We start from the raw sequence: 22,116 nt of genomic DNA, 5'->3' as shown, positions 1-22,116 counted from the left end.
TTGTTTCATTTGATCTTATATACAAGGAATTAAGGGTTCAAAACATTATATAAGGTCCCTGCATGGCACAGTTTGTACTCAACTGCTAACCTAAAGGTTGGTGATTCAAACCCACCCAGTGGTATTGCTGAAGAAAAGGCCTGGCAATCTGCTTCTGTTAAGATTGTTGCAAGAAAAGCCTGGTGATCTACTTCTGAAAAATCAGCCACTAAAAACCTCATGGAGCACAGATCTACTCTGACACCCATGGCACTTGATGGCACTGGGATGGGAAACCACATCCCAAAGGCACTGAGATATTAACATAAAAACTGGGCAAGAACCATACTAGGCAGAGGAGAAGCAAATCCTCATCTCCCAGACCAGGGACTGGTGGAGTCCCACAGAGAACAACCCTTGGTGAAGACAAAGAGCTCATAAGAAAATTTTGCAAATGACCCAAGGAAATGGATTGTGCAACAAACACAATTTTTTTTAGGAGAGTCTGTATCCTAGGAACAATCTGAAATAAAGTATTCAAGGAAGTATGTTTAAGATGCTAAGGAGCTAATGAAAGGAATAGAGGCCATAAGACAGGAACAAGACGGTACGAAAAATGAAGAGGCAGGGTAGAAAACAAACTGAAATAATAGAAATGAAAAATATACAACTTAAATGGTGCAATCAGTGTCTGTATTATTATATATGTGGCTTTTCCCCCTTTATATTATATAATAAACATTCCCATGTTGCTACAAAAAAAAAAACGACTGTTGTCATTGGGTGCCATTGAGTCGATTCCGACTCATAGCAACCCCATGTGACAGAGTAGAAATTACAGCCAAGAAAACCCTGTGGAGCAGCTCTTCTTTGTACCACATGGGGTTTCCACGAGCCAGAATTGACTCCGAGGCAATTAACGCTAACAACAAAACATTGCGTGGGTGTCTCCGAGAGATAATTTCTTTAAAAATAATGTGAAAACTTCAAAGTCAGAGGATTCACATCTTTCTTTGCATGATTTATTGGATGTACTAACGGGTTAATGCAACCCAGAGTGGCTCCAGGTTAATAAAGCCACCCTGTGTTCTGAAGTATTTGTCTTCTCGGTCAGTATTTCCTGAGCACTGCTGATGTGTAGGCCATTGTCACAGGCACTGAAAATGACCCAAAGATCAGACCCAAGTCCCCACCTTAATAAGCCTCTAAGGTGGTGGTTCAGTGGTAGAATTCTTGCCTTCCTTTTTTTTTTTTTTTTAATGCAGAAGAGCCAGGTTCAGCCCCTGGCCAAAACACCTCAAGTGCAGCTACCACCTGGCTATGAGTAGAGGCTTGCCTGTTGCTGCGATGTTGAACACGTTTCAGCAGAGCTTCTAGACTAAGACAGACTAGAAGAAAGGCTTGGCGATCTACTTCTGAAAATCAGCCAGTGAAAACCCTGTGTGGGTTACAACAGTCCCATTTGCAAATGATCCTGGGGATGGCACAGGACTGGGAAGCATTTCGTTGCATTGTGCATGGAATCACCATGACAGCAGCTAACAACAATGAGGTCTAGTAAACAAAGTGATTTGTGCAAAGGAATTGTTAGAGAAGATTGAAAGTCACGAGAGCAAGCATAATCTGTGGGACTCAGAGGGTGGAGAACATCAGGGGTGCCTGGTGGAGGAGGTAGATTTGACTTCATCAGCTTGATAGGTTCAAACTGCTGGTTTGGTTGTTTTCTTTGTGGACTTGACTGGCTGTATGACTAGGATCACAAAATCAACTGTTTATTTCTTATTGTTATACAGCCATAACTTCTCTGTACAGAGCATAAGCCTTCTAGAAATTCTCAGAAATTAGAATTGACCGTGCCGTGATCACTTTCATTCTGTTTGCAACAGTTTTTATCACATAGCTTTCTTTTCCTAAATCTGAAATGAGGACATTCTCACCAAAGGGCTGGGAAACTTCTCTGTGTTTGAGTTTTCCTTTCTGAATCAAATACTTCTGATAAATCCAGACATGGTTCTGACTTATTCCTTTCTCCTTTTCCTTCAAAACAAAATCCAGTGGAGATCTCGGATTCAGCTCCCCCCACGCCCGTGGTGAAAGAAGTCACGAAAAGGTTCTCCACGCCGGACGCTGCCCCTGTGTCAACAGAACCAGCCTGGCTGGCTTTGGCCAAAAGGAAAGCCAAGGCCTGGAGCGACTGCCCACAGATTATTAAGTAAAGAAGGACTCTTATCCCCATTCCTGTTGCCTGTTTTTGGCTTCTTTCTTGCCCTTTTCATTTATTTATTTTTTATATAAGGTTTAAAAAAAAAAAACCAAGCTAGGAAAAAGAAGCATGTCTCATAGGCTCCAAAATAATGTTTAGAAACTGAACCGGTGGTGTTCATTGTAAAGAGTGTATTTGCACAACCCTAGGTCTTAGTGCCTCGAGCTCCTCTTACTTCTAAAGAGAAAATTCCATCCAAGGGACACAAAACAAAATCTCCAAACTAAGCACTCCTGACAAGAGCCTGCTGTGCCCATTCCACGGTCCTTCCGCTCCCACACCCAAGTCGGAACACATGCTTTTGCCAATCTTTGTAATGGGGTTTTGATTCTCTGCTCCGATTTTTTAATTTTAATCCACAGTGTTTACCTTCCATCTTTTTGGTGGTTTCTACCCTTTTCTACAGTAATGGGATCACATATAGATGGAAACAAGAATGCCCATTCTTCCAAATACAGTGAGTATGGGGAATGGTGAGAAAGAGTCTGGCTCCCAGCTCTGCACCCATGTGTGGTTTTCTTAAATCTTCCACATCCCAAAGCTATACATGAAAGGCAAATCCATTCACACTTCTACAATGCTGTTGATCCAGTTATTCCAATTCCCTCCTTAAGGACATCTTAAGTACTTGGCCCAACTGGCTCCTAGGGAATATTTTTATTTTAATATCTCGAAGAAAGGAAATTCGCTATCAGCTATAAATTCTCTTTCCGTCTCTGACAATACCTATCTACTGCAGTGTTTCTTCAGGTGACCAGGTTTCACCCCAGGCCTGCTGAATCAGATCCTGTGGTGACCGGGCCAGGAACGTATATTCTGGCAAAAACTCTTCAGGTGAAGTCCGCTCTCTCTCAGAGGTTGAGAATTACTGATTCTAAGGTTTTCTAGTTTTTCCATTTCTGCAGGGGAGGCTCTTTTCAGCCAAAGAAGCAAATGTGAGACGTGGAAGATAATAAAACAACCCCAAACCTGCCATTTATGACAAGATAAGAGGGGCTATTGACATTACTTGTCTCTGAAAATGCCCATAAGTCTTCAGGGAGTGTTAACAGGAAGCCAAGATTGGAGCCTTTGTACAAAGGACTTCCAGCAGGAAGCTTTTGCTTTATCGTAATTGAGTTTTTCGTATTTAGAGCCAGATGTTCAGTAGCATGTGTAATTTAGAGCACTCACCTTGCTCCTTTTAATAAATATCTCAGAGTTTTAAGTGGCCTTGTTACTCTGCATACAAAAAAGGGACTTGGCAACTTAAAAGTCACATATATTCACTTTTTATCTCCCTAAATTGACTTTACATGACACATAGACATACCAGCAAACCCACATTTTTGCTGGTGCTTTCCATTTCACGATGTTGGCATATTCCTCTTTTCTTAGATTCTGACTCCAAAATATGTGTGCAAGTCCTTTGCTGGCAGCAGGGGGAATTCCATTCTCCCTTCCTCTCCTACCAAAACAACTTTTTTTATTATCCATTCAATACTTTCCTTTGTGCCTACTCAATATGCAATGTATAGTTATTCTGTCATATACCCTGAAGGAAGGATGACAGCAAAGTTAGTATTTACCATATAGAAAACATTTTCTTTCTGGGAACAATAGCTCAGCCTTGCTGTAGCAGCTGGCAAATGCGGTCAAGCTGGTACTATACTCTTGCAAGTTGGACTTAATATTATATATACTGGACCTTCAGACTGTTAAGAATCAATGTAACTTTAACTTTTGTTTATTGCTATGGGAAAAAATTAGTATTCCACTGCACGCTTTCCACACTAATGCTCATTTCTAAATCTTGTATGTAGGCATTTGTTAGTTTCAGTGGTTTCCTGGCTAACATAATACTTTTTAATGGGACTCTTTCCATCTAGAGCCATGAAATTATAGTACTACAGCAATTCTTCTGAACTGACTTTTTCTTTCATCCTATAAGCTTGGGGTAATATCACAGTAATGGCAGAAAGGGGTAAGGGACTCAAATCATTAATAAAGAATGACAACAGTCAACTCCGTGCCTGCATACAAAGTAGGAGAAATACCTCAGTTAAAAGTTTTACATCAGAGTCTTTAAAAGATGAGCATACTGAGGAAAGGACAGTCGCAGTAGTTTCAACAATTTATAAAGGGTACCCATCTAACATTTCTTGTAAAAATCACTCCAAATTTGCACTAAATACCAATGAAGTGTTATTTTGCTTTAGTTCTGTTGCAGTCTTCTCTGCTCAACAACCTGGGGAAATTCTGTAAAAACATATATAAAAATTCATGACAGTTTTTTTTTTTTTAATGAATGATTGCTATATTAAACACAAGCTTAACTTTTTTTTTTTTAATTTAAACATACATACACTTCTCCCAGCAAGGTTATAGATGATTAACCTCTGTTCATAGACTTATATATAAAACTAGAGGGTTTTTTGTTTACTTTTTTAATTTTTCAAGTGCAATTGTTTCTTACACAAACATTAATTACTATTAAATTATAATTTTAGCCAGTTATCAGCAAACGTATAGTACGTCTTGTCTCTTCCTGTGACGTTTAGTTTGCTTATTTTAAAGCAGAAACATTAGCGTTACAAGTGTCTTGCAATATTTTTTACCAACAATAAAATTAAGTAGAGACTAAAAATGAAAATAGTGTGATTTTAATATTATTTTGAGATTTTGGTTGTATAAAGTTTTAATGTAAAATGTCCATTATTGAAGGGAAAATGTCTTTCAATAAAAAATACCCACAAGATCTTCAGCACTGGTGGAGTTTCCTTTTCATGTTAAACTTTCTACTAATTTCAATGACTCTCTACTAGAAGTCTCATTATATTTATGTAGCTTTTGTTGAATGAGGAAAATTGCCAGACATTTACATGGTACTCTGTTATATTTTTCACTGGGTTGTTTGTTTCTTTTTTGGAGAAAAGCAACCATCTAGGACAAATAAAATTTTTACCTTGGTCCTAAATTAGAATTGGGAGTCCCTGAGTGGCACAAGTGGTTAAGTGCTTGACTATGACAGAAAGATTGGTGGCTCAAACCCACCCATAGGTACCTAGGAAGAAAAACCTGGCAATCTACTTCCAAAAGGTCACAGCCTTGAAAACCCTATGGAGCACAGTTCTACTCTGCAACATGTGTGGTCACCATGAGTTGGAACCAACTCTTCAACTGTTTTTTTTTTAATTGGAATTGCATGGTCTGAATCTCAGACAAAATGATCCTAGAGCCCTTCTTATGCAAAGGGTGGGCCGTGGACTGCTACTGAATGTTTTGGTCAAAGATTCTATAGAAGAATCCTGATCAAAAGGTGAAAATGCGGACCAAGATTTCAAATTCTCATGGAGTCCAAACTTCCTAGAGCTATTGAGACTAGATGAACCCCTGAAACTATTGCCCTGAGTTAACATTTAAACCCTAAACCAAATATCCCCTGAAGCCTTCTTAAAATCAAATAGTTCAGCTAACTAGTAAAGAATGTCTGCCTTGTGCATTGTGTTCTTTTAAGATTTATTTATATGAAATCAAATTGACAACAGCAACTCAAAAGATTACACAGGAATCTTAGGGGTCAGTGAGTTTATATTAATGAGGGAGGAACGATTTGGAAAAGGAGGTGAGAATGGTTGCACAGCTGAAGAAGGTAATCAGTGTCACTGAGTTGTCCATGTAGAAAATAAAGGCAGGGCTACCTTTGGAGATACTAGGAAAAAAAAGTGTAGAAGATAAGCTAGGTAACTGGGATCTTCTAAAAATTAAACACTTATGAAAAGACTACCAAAAGAGTAAATAAAAAGAGAACCTACAGACTAGGAAAAAATTGTTGACTATGACAAATCTGACAAAGGTCTAATCTTTAAAATCTACAGGAAAATCCAACACCTCTACAACAAAAAGGCAAATAATCCAATTAAAAAATGGGCAAAGGAAATAAACAGACACTTCACCAAAGAAGACATTCAAGCGGTAACAGACACATGAGGAAATGCTCCAGATCACTAGCCGTGAGAGAAATGTAAACCAAAACCACTATGAGATACCATCTCACCCTGATATTACTGGCACTAATCAAAAAAAACAGAAAATAACAAATGCTGAAGAGGTTGCATGGAGATTGGAACTCTTATGCACTGCTGGTGGGAATGCAAAATGATACAACCATTTTGGAAAACGATATGGTGCTTCATTAGAAAGCTAGAAATACCATATGATTCAGCAATTCCACTTGTAGAAATAAGAGCCATTGCATGAATAGACATACGCACACCCATGTTCACTGCAGCATTGTTCACAATAGCAAAAAGATGGAAACAACCTAGATGCCCATCAACAGATGAATGGATAAACTGTGGTACATACACACAATGGAGTATTATACAACGATAAAGAACAATGATAAATCTGCAAAGCACCTCAACACGATGAATGAATCTGGAGGACATCATGCTGAGTGAAATAATTCCAGAAGGACAAATATGGTATGAGACCACTACTATCTCATGAAAAGGTTTACACACAAAAAGAAACAATCTTCCATGGTTACGAAGGAGAGGAGGAGTGGGGATGGAAAAACACTAAATAGATAATAATGTGCTAACTTTGCTGAAGGACAAGACACTACACGAAACTGGGGAAGCCAGCAAATGTATACAAGGCAAGGTCAAGGACACTCTATAGACTCATCCAAACTCCCTGAAGGACCAATTTACTGGGCTGAGGACTGTGGAGACCATGGTCTCGGAACATCTAGCTCAACTGGTATAACATAGTTTATAAAGAATATGTTCTACATTTTACTTTGATGAGTAGCATCTGGGGACTTAAAAGCCTGTGAGGGGCCATCTAGGATACTCCACTAATTTCACCTCTTCCAGAGCAAGGGAGAATGAAGAAAACTAAAGATGTAAGGCAAAGATTAGTCCAAAGGATTCATGGACCACATCTACCACAGCCTCCACCAGACTGAGTCCAGTACAACTAGATGGTGCTTCACTACCACCACTAACTGCTCTGACAGGGATCACAACAGAGGGTCCCAGAGAGAGCTGGAGAAAAACGTAGAACAAAATTCTAACTCACAAAAAAAGACCAGACTTACTGGCCTGACAGAAACTGGAGAAACCCCAAGAGTATGGCCCCCGGATACCCTTTTAACTCAGTAATGAAGTCACTCCTGAGGTTCACCCTTCAGCCAAAGATTAGACAGGCCCATAAAACAAAATGAGACTAAAGGGGCACACCAGCTCAGGGGCACAGACTAGAAGAGGGGATAGGAATGCTGGCAATGGGGAACCCAAGGTCGAGAAGGGAGAGTGTTGATGTGTCGTGGGGTTGTTAACCAATGTAATAAAACAATATGTGTACTAACTTGTTTAATGAGAAGCTAGTTTGTTCTGTAAACCTTCATCTAAAGTACTATTAAAAAAAAAAAGTGTGGGTCATGGAACAGCAGCAACTGTGTCAACTGAGAACATGTTACAAATGCAGAGTTTAGGACCCCATCCAAGGCCTGCTGAATCTCACTGAATTCCTAGAGAGAAGTGAGTGAGGCCTCAGGTGCCAAAAAACTCAGTAACCAAGATAAATTTTAATGTGATATTTAAAAAATTCAAAATTTATGCAAAAAATTCTCATGGTGAACAAAATATCAAAATCTGAAAGACTGAGTCAGTATTACTGGTTTTTTCTTTTGCCTCAGGCTCCAATGTCCCTCAGCGAAGCCCTGTTCCTGATCATCGTTCTCACCCTCTCTCCCCAGACTCAAATGGGTACTTACTTGAACAGGAGCTCCAGGTGATCCATAGGCACATGGAAGTTTCCAAAAGCACTGATCTAAAATAGTTAAAAAATCTGGCCAAAGATATGCCGTTGTTTTTTGACTACCCAGGACATGAATCCCCTTTCTGTGTTTGGGGAATTCCCAAACTCATGGGTCTTGGTGGGAGGCAGCACCCACCTCCCCCCACAGATGAAATGCCTGATAAGTACTTTCCTAGGCTCCCTCTAGGGCAAGGGACCTAAGTTCCACTTGGAAGAGATTCTGAATTGGGAACAACTGATCAAAAGACATGGAGTCCCTGAGTGGAGCAAATGGCTAAGGGCTCAGCCACTAACTAAAAGATTGGTGGTTCAAGTTCATGAAGGGACCCCTCCAAAGAAAGGCCTGGTGATCTTCTTCCACAAAAAGAACCAGCCATTGAAAACCCTATGGAGCCCAATTCTACTTGACATGTGTGGTCACCATGAGTCAGACAGAACCAACGTGACAGCAACTGGTTTGCTTTTGGTCCTTGGCAGGCAAACTGAGGAAGACTGGCAGCAGCAGCAGCACAGTCACCTTGCTGGAGCAGCAGCAGCAGTGATGCCGGTGGCAGGGAACAGTGTCCAGTGTTCACAGTGTCATCCGTAAGTTGAGCATTTAAAGCTTCAAGTACAGCTATTTCTTCAGCAGGCCAAAATGCTATGATCACCATACCACTCATTGTTCCTGGCTACAAATCTCTAGCCCTCTTCACAAATCTGTGAGCTACTCAATATTCCTTTTAAAAATTCCTGTCTGCTTAAAATAGCCTGACTTAGCTTCTATGACTAGCAACCAAGAACTCTGGCATGCTGGACTGAAGGATAGGTGGACACACTAAAGGATACCACAATTGACTGTAGAGATAGAAGTGAGGAGGAAGATTGGCAACAAACTGCATTTTTGTTACTTTAAGCCCTTAGCACAGTCTCTGGGATTTTCAACTCATAGCAGTCCCATGTGACAGAGCAGAATTGCCCAGTTTTCTTGGCTGTAACCTTTATGGGGGCAGATCACCAGTTCTTTCTCCTGCAGAGCTGCTGGATGGATTCAAACCGCCAACCTTTTGGTTAGCAGCCAAACACTTAACCAGTGCGCTACCAGGGCTCCTCACTAGTGGACTAAATTCATAAGCATCATGAGCTATAATATGTAACTTTAAGGAAAATTAAGACATTCATTTTTCATGTATCCAGCCTTTTAAGTGATTTGAAAAACAAAGGCACAATCTCTGTTTCTGTCATCTTTTGCTGCATTAATATACTACTCCATACTGAGTACTAGTGCAGAATTTAGTGGCTGAAAACCACCACCATTTTATTATTTCTCACGATCCTGTTGGTCGGGAATTAAATGTCTCGCACCACAAGGAAGAGGCCTTGAATAGCTGGAGTTGGCTGGGATGGCTCAACCAGGACCACATGTATGGGGCCTTGCTGTCACTGTTAATTGGGTTGCTCAGTTCTCAGTGTACACAGGGCTTCTTTCTCACCACATGGCATCTCCAACAGGCAGCCAGATTTCTTATATGACAGCCAGGACTCCCAAGATCACAAGAGCAAAAGTTGCCAGAACTTCTTGGGGCTTACTCAGGCTCAGGCTTGGCACAGTGTCACCTCCACTGCATCCTACCGGTTAAAGCAAATCACAGGCCAAACCCATATGTAACAGAAGGGGGCTATGTAAGGGCACAACGACCAGGAGGTACAGTTCACTGGGGGCTACCAGTGTACCAGACTACCTCGTCCTCTAATATCAAAGAGTATATAATCTTATGAGGGAGACTTAATAGCAGGCAAATGCAAGCATGAACAAAGTGCTACAGGACGAATGAAGCAGCAAATAAGCATTCAGAGAAATCATTACACTTTATAGTTTTGTTTTTTCTTTCCTGTTTTTTGTCGTGTTCCTTACTCCCAAGCCACTGAACCATAGATGTTACCAAACTCTAACAACTGAGAAATATTGTTACACTTGCCATCAAGGGTCCGATATTAAAAGTTGAGAAAAGGTATATTAAAAGTTGAGAAAAGGTATATTAAAAGTTGAGAAAAGGTATATTAAAAGTTGAGAAAAAGTATATTAAAAGTTGAGAAAAGGTGTATCAACTTGAAATTTGTATGTGAAATTTATATTACTCATACAGTATAAATATTTTATTCTATGCTGGTATCTTGTTCACTTAAAAATACTAAATGAGGAACCTAATTCAATAAATAGATCCTTTGAAAATCTTTTGTCATGAGTCTCAGTGTACATGAGTAAATGGTATGTCACATCACAGACTAAGCTTTTAATCCATTAAGTATATTCTGATCTTTTTTGTGTGTGTGTGCTTTAAGTCAGAGTTTACAAGTCAGTCTCTCATACAAAAATTTATATACACCTTTTCCCAGTTGCTCTCCCCCTAATGAGACAGCACACTCCTTCTCTCCACTCTGTGTCCATTCCGCCAGCTTCTGACCCCCTCTGCTCTCTCATCTCCCCTCCAGACAGAGCTGCCTACATAGCCTCATGTGCCTACTTGATCTGAGAAGCTCACTCTTACCAGTATCATTTTCTATCCCATAGTCCAATCCCTGTCTGAAGAGTTGACTTTGGAAATGGTTCCTGTATTGGGGGGAAGGTCTGGGGACCATGACCTCCAGGGTCCTTCTACTCTCAGTCAGACCATTAAGTCTGGTCTTTTTATGAGAATTTGGGGTCTGCATCCCACTGGCCTCCTGCTCTCTCAGGGGTTCTCTGTTGTGTTCCCTGTCAGAGCAGTCATCAGCTGTAGCTGGGCACCATCTAGTTCTTCTGGTTTCAGGTTAATACAGTCTCTTGGGCTCATAATTACCTTGTCTTTGGTGTTCATTCTCCTTTGCTCCAGGTAGGTTGAGACCAGTTGATGCATCTTAGATGGCCGCTTGCTAGTGTTTAAGACTCCAGATGCCACTCTCCAAAGTGGGATGCAGAATGTTCTCTTAATAGATTTTTTTATGCCAATTGGCTTAGATATCCCATGAAACCATGGTCCCCAAGCCCCCGCCCCCTACACTGGCCTTCAAAACATTCAGTTTATTCAGGAAACTTCTTTGCTTTTGGTTTAGTCCAGTTGTGCTGACCTCACCTATATTGTGTTGTCTTCCCCTTCACCTAAAAGTTATCTACTATGTAATTAATGAAAACCCCTCTCCCTCCCTCCCCACTATCATAACCATCAAAGAATATTTTCTTCTCTGTTTAAACTATTTCTCGAGTTTTTATAATAGTGGTCTCACATTTGTCCTTTTGCAAATGACTAATTTCACTCAGCATAAGGCCTTCCAGATTTCTCCATGTTATGAATGTTTCACCGATTCACCGCTGTTCATTATCAATGCGTAGTATTCCATTGTGTGAATATACCATAATTTATTTATCCATTCATCCATTGATGGGCACCTTGGTTGCTTCCATCTTTTTACTATTGTAAATACTGCTGCAACGAACATGGGTGTGCATGTATTTGTATAAAGCCTCTCATTTCTCTAGTATATATTTCAAGGAGTGGGACTGCTGGATCGTACGGTAGTTCTATTTCTAGTTTTTTAAGAAAGTACCAATTTCCAAAGTGGTTGTACCATTTTACATTCCCACCAGCACTGTATAAGTGCTCCAGTCTCTCCATAACCTCTCCAACATTTATTATTTTGTGTTTTCTGGATTAATGCCAGCCTTGTTGGAGATGGAATCTCATTGTAGTTTTGATTTGCATCTCTCTAATGGCTAATGATCGTGAGCATTTCCTCATGTATCTGTTAGCTACCTGAATGTCTTCTTTAGTGAAGTGCCTATTCATATCCTTTGCCCATTTTTTAATTGGGTTGTCTTTCTGTAGTTGAGTTTTTGCAGTATTATGTAGATTTTAGAGATCAGGCATTGATCAGAAATGTCATAGCTAAAAACTTTTTCCCAGTTTGCAGCTAATCTTTTTACTCTTTTAGTGAAGTCTTTGGATGAGCATAGGTGTTTGATTTTTAGGCGCTCCCAGTTATCTAGTTTCTCTTCTGCATTGTTAGTAATGTTTTGTATACTGTTTATGCCATGTATTAGGGCTCCTAGCATTGTCCGTATTTTTCTTTTTCCATAATCTTTATCGTTTTAGATTTTATATTTAGGTCTTTGACCCATTTTGAATTAGTTTTTGTGCATGGAGTGAGGTATGGGTCTTGTTTCATTTTTTTGTAGATGGATATCCAGTTATGCCAGCACCATTTGTTAAACAGACTGTCTTTTCCCCATTAACTGACTTTGGGCCTTTGTCAAATATCAGCTGCTCATATGTGGATGGATTTATGTCTGGATTCTTGATTCTGTTCCATTGGTCTATGTATCTGTGGTACCAGTACCAGGCTGTTTTGACTACTGTGGAGGTATAATAGGTTCTAAAATCAGGAAGAGTGAAGCCTCCCACTTTGCTCTTCTTTTTCAGTGACGCTTTACTTATCCAGGGCCTCTTTCCCTTCCATATGAAGTTGCTGGTTTGTTTCTCCACCTCATTAAAAATTGTTATTGGAATTTGGATCGGAATTGCATTGTACGTATAGATCACTTTTGGTAGAATAGACATTTTTATAATGTTAAGTCTTCCTATCCATAAGCAAGGTATGTTTTTCTACTTACGTAGGTCTCTCTTGGTTTCCTGCAGTAGCGTCTTGTAGTTTCCTTTGTATAGGTCTTTTACATCTCCAGTAAGATTTATTCCTAAGTATTTTATCTTCTTGGGGGCTACTATAAGTGGCATTGATTTGGCGATTTCCTCTTCAATGTTCTTTTTTTTGGTGTAGAGGAATCTAATTGATTTTTGTATGTTTATCTTGAATCCTGATACTCTGCCGAACTCTTCTATTAGTTCCAGTAGTTTTCTTGAAGGTTTTCTGTGTATAAGGTCATATCATCTGCAAATAGAGATACTTTGAATTCTTCCTTACCAATCTGGATGCCCTTTATTTCTTTATCTAGCCTAACTGCTCTGAATAGGACCTCCAGCACAATGTTGAATAAGAGTGGTGATAAAGGGCATCCTTGTTTGTGCCCAATCTCAAGGGGAATGCTTTCAGACTCTCTCCATTTAGGATGATGTTGGCTGTTGGCTTTGTATAAATGCCCTTTATTATGCTGAGGAATTTTCCTTCTATTCCTATTTTGCTGAGAGTTTTTATCACAAAAAGGTGTTGAACTTTGTCAAATACCTTTTCTGCATCAATTTTAGAAGGATCTTTTAAAAGAACATTTGATGACTGTCTATTTCTCTCTTTCAGTTAGGAAATTAGAATATCTGTAGTCTAATTTAAAAAAATGCTACTAAATATATTGATGTATTTAGTTCTCTAAATAACTCCTCTTAATAGCTTTTGTGGCTCCTAGAGGAAGTAAAATATGGTTGTTCTCCAATCAACATTTCTTAATAAAAATAAAATCTTTAATATAAAATAAGACTATCTACATAGCTCTAAAATTATAAAATAAATAATATTTTCAAACATTTCAGATATATGCTAGTAAGGACTACACCTGATTATTTTTTATTGCCACCCAATAAATCCAGACAATAAACATAATTATTTCTACACCCAATAATAAGTACTGATTCCCAGACCACAGGAGAAGAGAAGACTTCTCCAGGAAGTTCATACACACTTTGCAATTGTCCACTCTTTGATTCCAAGATCCACAGTTTCCCATCAGTAGATGCTGCAGCCAACAATGTTTCATCACTACAGTTGTGGTTCTGGAAAGCAAATGGTGTTGCATATACCCTTGAAGTAGCTTCAAATTTCCATTGGAGGTGTCCTTTCATGTTACAACAGTAGACAAAGCAATCGTGGGAACCAAAAAATATCTCTTGCTCTGCTACTGAGGTACATGGGGATGAAAAGATTGGTCCATTGGTAGAGAATTGCCAAACCTGAAGAGGGCAATAAAAGCAAAGACAATTCATTCATCTAATTGCAACAAATCCCCCTTGGATTAAAGCTTTAAGAGGCTCTTAATGGAAATGTTAAAAGATGAAGACTATTTTAATAGTAACTACATACAGAGTGTAGAATAGGGAGCAGACAGAACGTTCCTTAAAAGCAAGGATGGCACGACTTCATCTCAGTATTTTGGACATGTTATCAGGAAGGAACAGTCCCTGGAGAAGGACATCACGCTTGGTAAAGTAGAGGGTCAGCAAAAAAGAGGAAGACCCTCAATGAGATGGACTGACATTAGTAGCTGCAACAATGGGCTTAAGTATAACAATGACTGTGAGGACGATGCAGGATCAGGCAGTGTTTCGTTCTGTTGTACATAAGTCACTATGAGTCAGAATCAACTCGATAGCACCTAACAACAACAACACAATAAAAATAACAACTTTTTATGAAAAGCAGCATCCTTATATTAGACTTCTGTCCAGTGGCAGAACCCATGACAAAATGCAGTGGGATGTTATTATTACCTGATTCATTGCTATGTAATATTACAAAGTAAGCTGATTTTGCACCCCACTCAAGAGTTAGTAAGTTCTGGACACAATGAGCTCAAAGATAAAACTGCATTGTGTTTGATATACCTTATTAAAAACTATCTTACTTTATTCTCTTGATGTGCAGAGAAGTTAATGGACCAAAAGGAAGAGCTTATGTACAATATTTAATTAGAGCTTTAAACAAGGCTATGAGTTGTGTGTCTGCCCTGGAGATATATACTGTTTGTTTATTTCGAAGTTATTATGGACAAACCTGTCAGCCAAATTTTTATAAAACTGACACAAGAAAGAAAAAGGAAGAAAAGACACAAATGTAAGGTAGTATTTACAAATGCATAGTAACAGCAGCATAATGAAATGCAAAAACAAAACAATGGGCATATTCACAAGCAGGATTTGTAATCTCAGTTCTGTCCCTGACTTGGACAATACCATTCTAACCTTTCTATGGCATTTGTGTCTTCTTATTTCTCAGACATGTAATGGTGAGAATATATTCAAATTACTTTGTAAATAAAAATACTAAGAGACTATAAGATTTCATCACATAGAAATTATCACACAGAGCAAAAGAACTGCTAAAGCTATGAGGGGTGAATGCAGAATAAAAAGCATCTAGGTCAACTGAAGCAACACTGATCATAAATGGACTAACTTATGTTGGTGCTAGCACTTGCAAATCCATAAAATAACCCCCAAAATCAAGTGTATAGCTGAAGCTGGGCCATGTAAGTGATAGTCATTTGTGGGTATTTAAAGAAGTAAAGATTATGCCCCCACCCCAACTGAAGAGCTAAAATAACCCAAAAGGAAGGTACACTGTCAGCTATGAAGTTGAGGAATGAAAGCAAAATCATGAAATTTTGGGTGCACAACGGATTTTGGTTTTCATATTAAAAAGCAAGGGTTTCTTTAAACTTTCATAACCTTAACACAAGTTAAATTAAAAATGAATAAAAACTGGTAATATGTTGAAAATTGCGGGGAGGGGTGGGTGGCAAAAGAAGTATAACATTGTTCGCGTAAAAATCTTTTAAACGTACTAAAGCATTTTAAAATAAACTTATGGCTTAACAATCAAAAGAGAATAATAGTTTTCAAAACGAAGAGTTGAATAATGATGTTTCAAATTCTACTTTAGTTGTCACCCACTACTATGCCTTTGAAAAAGATATGTAAAACTAGAAATTTTCACCTGGTCTCCAAAATGAGTAAAGCAGAGCAAATTCCCATCTACACAGCCAATACAAATATACTGCAGGCAGCACCGTGGAGAAGAGAAGAGGGGTTTTCCACAGAAATGTTTCCAAACTTGATCCCCAGTGGCCTGTCAAGGGCGAAAAGCAATTCACAGCATTTAAAATCATTCTATTAATCAATTATACTTTATAAAACAAACTCATACACCTCCCAAAGGCAGAGCTATAAACATCAGAAAATGCTATAATGGCATGCTGACATTGTGACGAACCTAATACACATATAAATCAAGCTAGTACACATTTTTTTAGTACACATACACACACCTATAAAATTAATCAGTGCTATTAATAAGATATAGGATAAAAACTTGCAATAAAACAAGTGAAGAGATAAGTAGCGCACAAGATCTGTCCTTATGATGAACGCGAAGTTCTTAATATGAACTGTTTTTTAAAGCTCTGCCATTTAAAAAATAGATAAAAGATATGCACAGACATTCAAATTTTCTCAAGTCTCTAAATTTCATGTCAGTCATTTTTAACGAATTCTGGTCAGTCATATCTAGTATATATCTGACAGTAACCAGTACCAACTGCCATCAAGTTGATCCCAACTAATGGCGACCCCATGTATGTCAGAGAAGAACTGTGTTCCACAGGTTTTTCGATGGCTGCTTTTTGGGAAGTAGATCACCAGGACTTTTTTCCAAGAAATGTCCTCTGGGTGGATTTGAGCTGCCAAGCTTTTGGTCAGCAGCTGAACACATTAACTGTTTGCATGACCCAGAGACTCCATATCTAACTGAAAACTACCTCAAATGTTCAGGATTCAAACAAAAAATAAAAGAATATTAAAGAAAAGATATGTAATAAAATCGATACATATTATTTTATGCCTACCGGATTTACTGCCAGTAAAAGTCCTCCCAGTGTAGCAAAATATAAGTGATGTGGAGTCAGGCTCAAACACGGGGAAGAAAAAACAGTCCCTCCACATTTTAACTTCCAAACACATATCTTTTTCTGTAAAAGAGAAAGCAAATGAATTATTTTTCACTGATAGTTAACAATTCCATATATTCTATTTAATATAACTTTTAATTTTTAGTATAAAAGCAATACATGCCCACCGTGGAGAATCAGTATAAGGAAGACCAGAGATAATCACTGTTAAAAATTTTAGCATTGTCTCTTCTGATATTTTGGTACATATACATGCAATTTAACATGGCTGAGATCATTCTGAATACACACATGGTATCCTGTTTTGCTCACTTGTTTCGCAAAATTTTTAAGTATAATTTTAATGAATATTATTATTTCATCAGAACATAATTTCTCTACTGACCACGGTTTAGACCTCATTTCATTGTGTTATAAACAACCTGAAAATAGGCATCTTGGTGCCCATATTTGTCTATGTTTCTGCTTATTCTGTCAGAATACATTCTTAGAAGAATTTTACTAGATCAAAGGACATGAAATTTTTACCTAATGCCTAAGTGTTTTTCTTAGAAGCTCCACCAGTTATAACTTGTAGCCACTCTCCATCAGCATGGCTGAAGCATTCCACAATCTTTTCTAATCTAATGCCATTTGTTTTTCTCAGTTTTTCATTCCTTTGATTATTAAAAGTATAAAATACTTAAATATATTTACTAGCCCTTTTTTCTTTGGGGACCTGTATGTTTTAAGTCCCTTGTTTTCCTATATGGAGCTTGATATTTTTCTTATTTATCTGTATTTGCTCCTTAGTTTTTATTTATACATATGAGTTTTAGCTTTTTGTCACATTAGTTTCAAACATTTTTCCCAACTTGTTTCTTTTAATTTCATAATCATTGTCATATAATTTTTTTTTAATTTTTATGCAATCAGGTCTTATTGACATATATATATACATTTTTTTTTTTCTATTGTCAAGACAGTAACTCTACACTCTTAACATTTCAAAACTCTGAGTAGCAAATTTATTTATAGGAAATTTGGTAAGGAAGTTAAAAATTTCTTAAGACATGAAGACTACTTCTTCTTCCCAGAGCACCCTCAACTTGGGTGACAGTTAACACCTGCTCTCAGACTGAACAGCACCTGACCGTGTCACGCTCTGCTCTCCTCTGCTTACAGTGCAGGAAACTAAAGAGGTGAATTCTTACATAAATATCCAAACCATATGCATGCTGGTCATGAGAACCGATGTAAAGGAGTCCTGTGGTTGGGTCCATGGTTGCAGAGCTTTTAACGGCATCCTGAGTGGCAAATACCCAGTGTTTTTCTCCACTATTACTTCTCAGAACATAAACTAACCCATTATAACAGCCTGTAGGGAAATTAAACATAAAAGATGATATTTAGATATGTCATTGAGAAACAATTTTTTTTTTTTTTTAATTCTACTTCAGGTGAAGGTTTACGGAGCAAAACTAGCTTCTCATTAAAAAATTAATATACATATCGTTTTGTGACACTGGTTGCCAACCCCACAACATGTCAACATTCTCCCATTCTAAACCTTGGGTTTCCTATTACCAACTTTCCTGTCCCCTCCTGCCTTCTCATTCTTGTCCTCGGGCTGGTGTGCCCATTAAGTCTCGTTTTGTTTTATGAGCCTGTCTAATCTTTGGCTGAAGGGTGAACCTCAGGAGTGAATTCATTGCTGAGCTAAAAGGGTGTCCAGGGGCCATACTCTGGGGTTTCTCCAGTCTCTGTCAAACCAGTAAATTTGGTCTTATTTTTTTCATGTGTGAGTTAGAATTTTCTTCTACATTTTTCTCCAGCTCTGTCTAAGACCCTCTATTGTGACCCCTGTCAGAGCAGTCAGTAGTGGTAGCCAAGCACCATCCAGTTGTGCTGGACTTAGTCTGGTGGAGGCTGTGGTGCTTGTGGTCCATTAGTCCTTTGGGCTAATCTTGAAAAACGATTCTCTAACCTATATCATGACAATTGATATTTGATGCTCTGCAGGTATACATGGGCTCTATGTTCAGCTCATCTGACTTAAATTTCAGCAATGTAAAGCAGAAACTGAACAATAATTACTTGTGAAAAATACCTATTTAGTTGGCATGGTACACCTTATTTTTGAAAAGTACTCCAAAGTGCTTCAATACCAAGAAAACAATGAAGCATGCTGCAGTGGAGAGAAGCCTGACAGACCTGGATTCAAATCTCATCTTAGCCATCACTACCAAGTGTCACTGAGCCTCAGTTTATTCTTCTGCAGAATGCAGACACATCTACTACAACAATTACTGTGGGAATTAAGATGATGTGGATAAATGCCAAGTGCACAGGTGTTGAAGAAACGCTAACTTATTAACAACAGCTAACATCTACTGAGCTCCAAAGACTGTGCTCTTAACAACTACAGTAAACTCCCTTTCTCAAATCACTGCTATGGGTGAGAAGACAGGGTAGGAGTCCCTGACCTTGGGTTAGCCAAAATAACCTCGTTAGAAGGAGTAGTGGCCAAAATCTAAAACGTGGAGATTACTCACATTCCCTGCAGTTCATGTAAAGTAGTGCAAGTGGAGCTTGGGGGAAGCTACTAGAGCCACTAGACTCTGCCTGTGGTCCCTGCCACTGCTGCTCACTTGAGGCCCAATTTCCAGGATACTTTCTGTGCTGTCTTTTTTCTGGCAGTTACTGCTTAGTAGCAAGACAGCAGTACCATGCTGAGTGATGGGGAAGAGAAAGGTCCTACATCCCAGGACTCAGGTAGGTAATACATTTCTTTCAGTTCATTTCAATTAAAAAATTCTACTGGTAAAAGAAAAACAGAAGAAAATCTTTGTGACCCTGGGTTATGCAAAGATCTCAATATGATACCAAAAGTACAATCCATAAAAGAAAAAAAACGATCAACTGGACTTAATCAAAATTAAGAACTTATCTTCAAAAGATAGTATGTTAAGAAAATGGGAAGATAGGTCACAGACCATGAGAAAACATAAGCAAAACACAATTGATGAAGAGCTTGTATCCAGAATACAACTCTCAGCACTCAATAATAAAACAACACAATTAAAAAAAGGGCAAAAGATCTGAACAGTTAATGAAAAAAGATATATATATATGGATGACAAATCTCACAGGAAAAGGTGCTCAATATCATTAGTCACTAGGAAATGCAAATTAAAACCACAATGAAAATGCCACTCTATACCTATTTGAATGGCTAAAATAAATTTTAAAATGACAATACCACGTGCTGGCAAGGATGTGGAACATGACTGAATGCATTTGTCAAAACACACAGAACTGTATACTATATATAAATTATACCCTAAATTTTTTTTTTAAGTATTGAGTGACCACCATGTGCCACAGGCCTTGAGCCTCGGCACTTGGGAAACAAATAGGAATAATCACTACCTTGCTCTCAGTGAGTTGACTCATGGATGGGAATCCCCAAGTACCTACAGATCATTCACATGTACAACTGAAAATTTCCTGCAGTGTTAATTTTCAAAATTAGATGTTCCAAAAGAAAGAATCAAACTCAGATTCAAGTCCATCTCAGTTAGGATAGCACAAGCAGGAAAATGTAACTCTAAGCACTTACTTTGAAGAGCTTTGAAGAACAGATTTGATGAACATATAAAATGAAATCTAATATAGTTGGGCAAGTGATCAAGAGAGTGGTAGTGAGGGAGAGACATTACATCCCACTTCCCCATATTCCTAGTAAATATCACCTATACCTTAACGAAATGGAGCAGCAGCTAGTAGCTAATACCTGTTGAGCACTTAAGTCTGAGCCTAGCACTGTGCTGAAAGATTTATAAGCAGTTATCTCATTTAATTCTCCCAAAAGCCCTATGATGATGGCAATGGATTTAAAATATGTCCACAATTCTTTAATACTCCTCCTCTCAAGAAAGAAAAAAAACTAAAAGTTTTTTTTTTTTTTTTTTTTAAAGAGGTAGAATCTTATTCCCCTTCCTTATGAGTGTGGGCTGAATTCAGTGACTGGCTTCTAACAAACAGTATGTGACTTTGGTGACTAGGTCATAAAAGACAATGCAGCTTCCTCCTCATTCATTCTCTCTTGGCTCACTCTGAGGAAGGTTAGCTGCACATTGTGAGGAGATTGAAGCAGCTTAAAGGGAGGAGCCCATGTGACAAGGAGCTGAAACCTCTTGCTAAGAACCAGGAAAGAACTGAAGCCTTCTGCTAATAGCCCTATGAGTGAGCCATCCTGGAAGCAGCTTTGCCAGCCCAAAGTGAAGCTTTTAAATGACTATGCTTACATGAGAGATCATGAGCCACAAGTATCAGCTAAGCTGCTCCAAAATTCCTTACCCACAGAAACTGTAAAATAAACTGTGATCTAAGCCATTAAGTTTTTTGGGTTAATTTTTTATGCAGCAATATGATACTGATATTACTCCTATTTTACCATCAAGGAAACTGAATAAAGTTCTAAGTGGTTCAGCAGCTTGCCTAAGGTCAGAGTGCTGGTAACAGTCACAGAGTTAGGCTCAGATCCAGTGACCTCAAGGTCCACAATGTTAAATCAACATGGTATACTGACTATGAAAACCCAGACCCAGTGCTGTCGAATATGAGGTTAACCATTATTCTTTGACAGCAACCAAACCCACCACACATTGGTGTTTTTATTTAACTTGGTCCTAGCATCATTATCTCCCATGTGTCAATTTGTCATACTGTGGTGGCTTACGTTTTGCTGTGATACTGGAAGCTTTGCCACCAGTATTTCAAATACCAGCAGGGTCACCCCTGGGGAACAGGTTTCAGCGGAGCTTCCAGACTTCCAGAATAAGACAGCATAGGAAGAAAGACCTAGCAGTCTACTTCTGAAAAAACTGGCCAATGAAAACTTTATGAATAGCAGCAGAACACTGTCTGATATACTGCTAGAAGATGAGTCCCTCAGGTTGGATTAAAAAAAAAAAGGTTGGAAGGCACTCAAAATACAACTGGGTAAGAGCTGTAATGGATTTCATTTTACTTGGATCCACAGTCAATGCCCATGGAAGCAGCGGTCAAGAAGTCAAACGATGCACTGCACTGGGCAAATCTGCTGCAAAAGACCTTTTTCAAGTGTTAAAAAGCAAAGATGTCACTTTGAGAACTAAGGTGCACCTGACCCAAGCCATGGTGTTTTCAATCACCTCATTCGCATGTGAAAGCTGGACAATGAATAAGGAAGACTAACGAAGAACTGATGCCTTTAAATTATGATGCTGGCGAAGAATACTGAACCAAAGACTGCCAAAAAAATGAACAAATCTGTCTTGGAAGAAATACAGCCAGAATGCTCCCTAGAAGCCAAGGATGGTGAGACTACATCTCACATACTTTGACTATGTTATCAGGAGGGACCAGTCCCTGGAGAAGGACATCATGCTTGATAAAG

General features: G+C 38.6%; 2 protein-coding genes across 11 annotated transcripts in view; one reads left to right on the top strand and one right to left on the bottom strand.

Moving 5' to 3' along the window:
* The window catches only part of CRACD (capping protein inhibiting regulator of actin dynamics), a 329,883-nt gene extending 325,007 nt beyond the window's left edge, over positions 1-4,876 (top strand). For all 3 annotated transcript variants that reach the window (XM_049886223.1, XM_049886222.1, XM_049886221.1), the window contains one exon: positions 2,035-4,876. In XM_049886223.1, the coding sequence (XP_049742180.1) occupies positions 2,035-2,195 (161 nt within the window). In that variant the 3' untranslated portion in view covers positions 2,196-4,876. The remainder of the gene's footprint in view (positions 1-2,034) is intronic.
* Positions 4,877-13,563: 8,687 nt separating this feature from the next.
* AASDH (aminoadipate-semialdehyde dehydrogenase) overlaps positions 13,564-22,116 on the bottom strand; it is a 30,848-nt gene continuing 22,295 nt past the window's right edge. For 7 of the 8 annotated variants that reach the window (XM_049886231.1, XM_049886228.1, XM_049886229.1 and 4 more), the window contains 4 exons: positions 17,888-18,051; positions 16,632-16,754; positions 15,725-15,856; positions 13,564-13,962 (listed from right to left, as the gene is read on the bottom strand). In XM_049886231.1, the coding sequence (XP_049742188.1) occupies positions 13,573-13,962; positions 15,725-15,856; positions 16,632-16,754; positions 17,888-18,051 (809 nt within the window). In that variant the 3' untranslated portion in view covers positions 13,564-13,572. The remainder of the gene's footprint in view (positions 13,963-15,724; positions 15,857-16,631; positions 16,755-17,887; positions 18,052-22,116) is intronic. The other variant, XM_049886234.1, reaches the window with a different exon arrangement.

The sequence above is a fragment of the Elephas maximus genome, chromosome 5, assembly GCF_024166365.1.
Source record: "Elephas maximus indicus isolate mEleMax1 chromosome 5, mEleMax1 primary haplotype, whole genome shotgun sequence".
NCBI classification, from domain to species: domain Eukaryota; kingdom Metazoa; phylum Chordata; class Mammalia; order Proboscidea; family Elephantidae; genus Elephas; species Elephas maximus.
The sequence above is the reverse complement of the archived record's forward strand: the minus strand, read 5'-3'. Positions and strand labels throughout refer to the sequence as shown.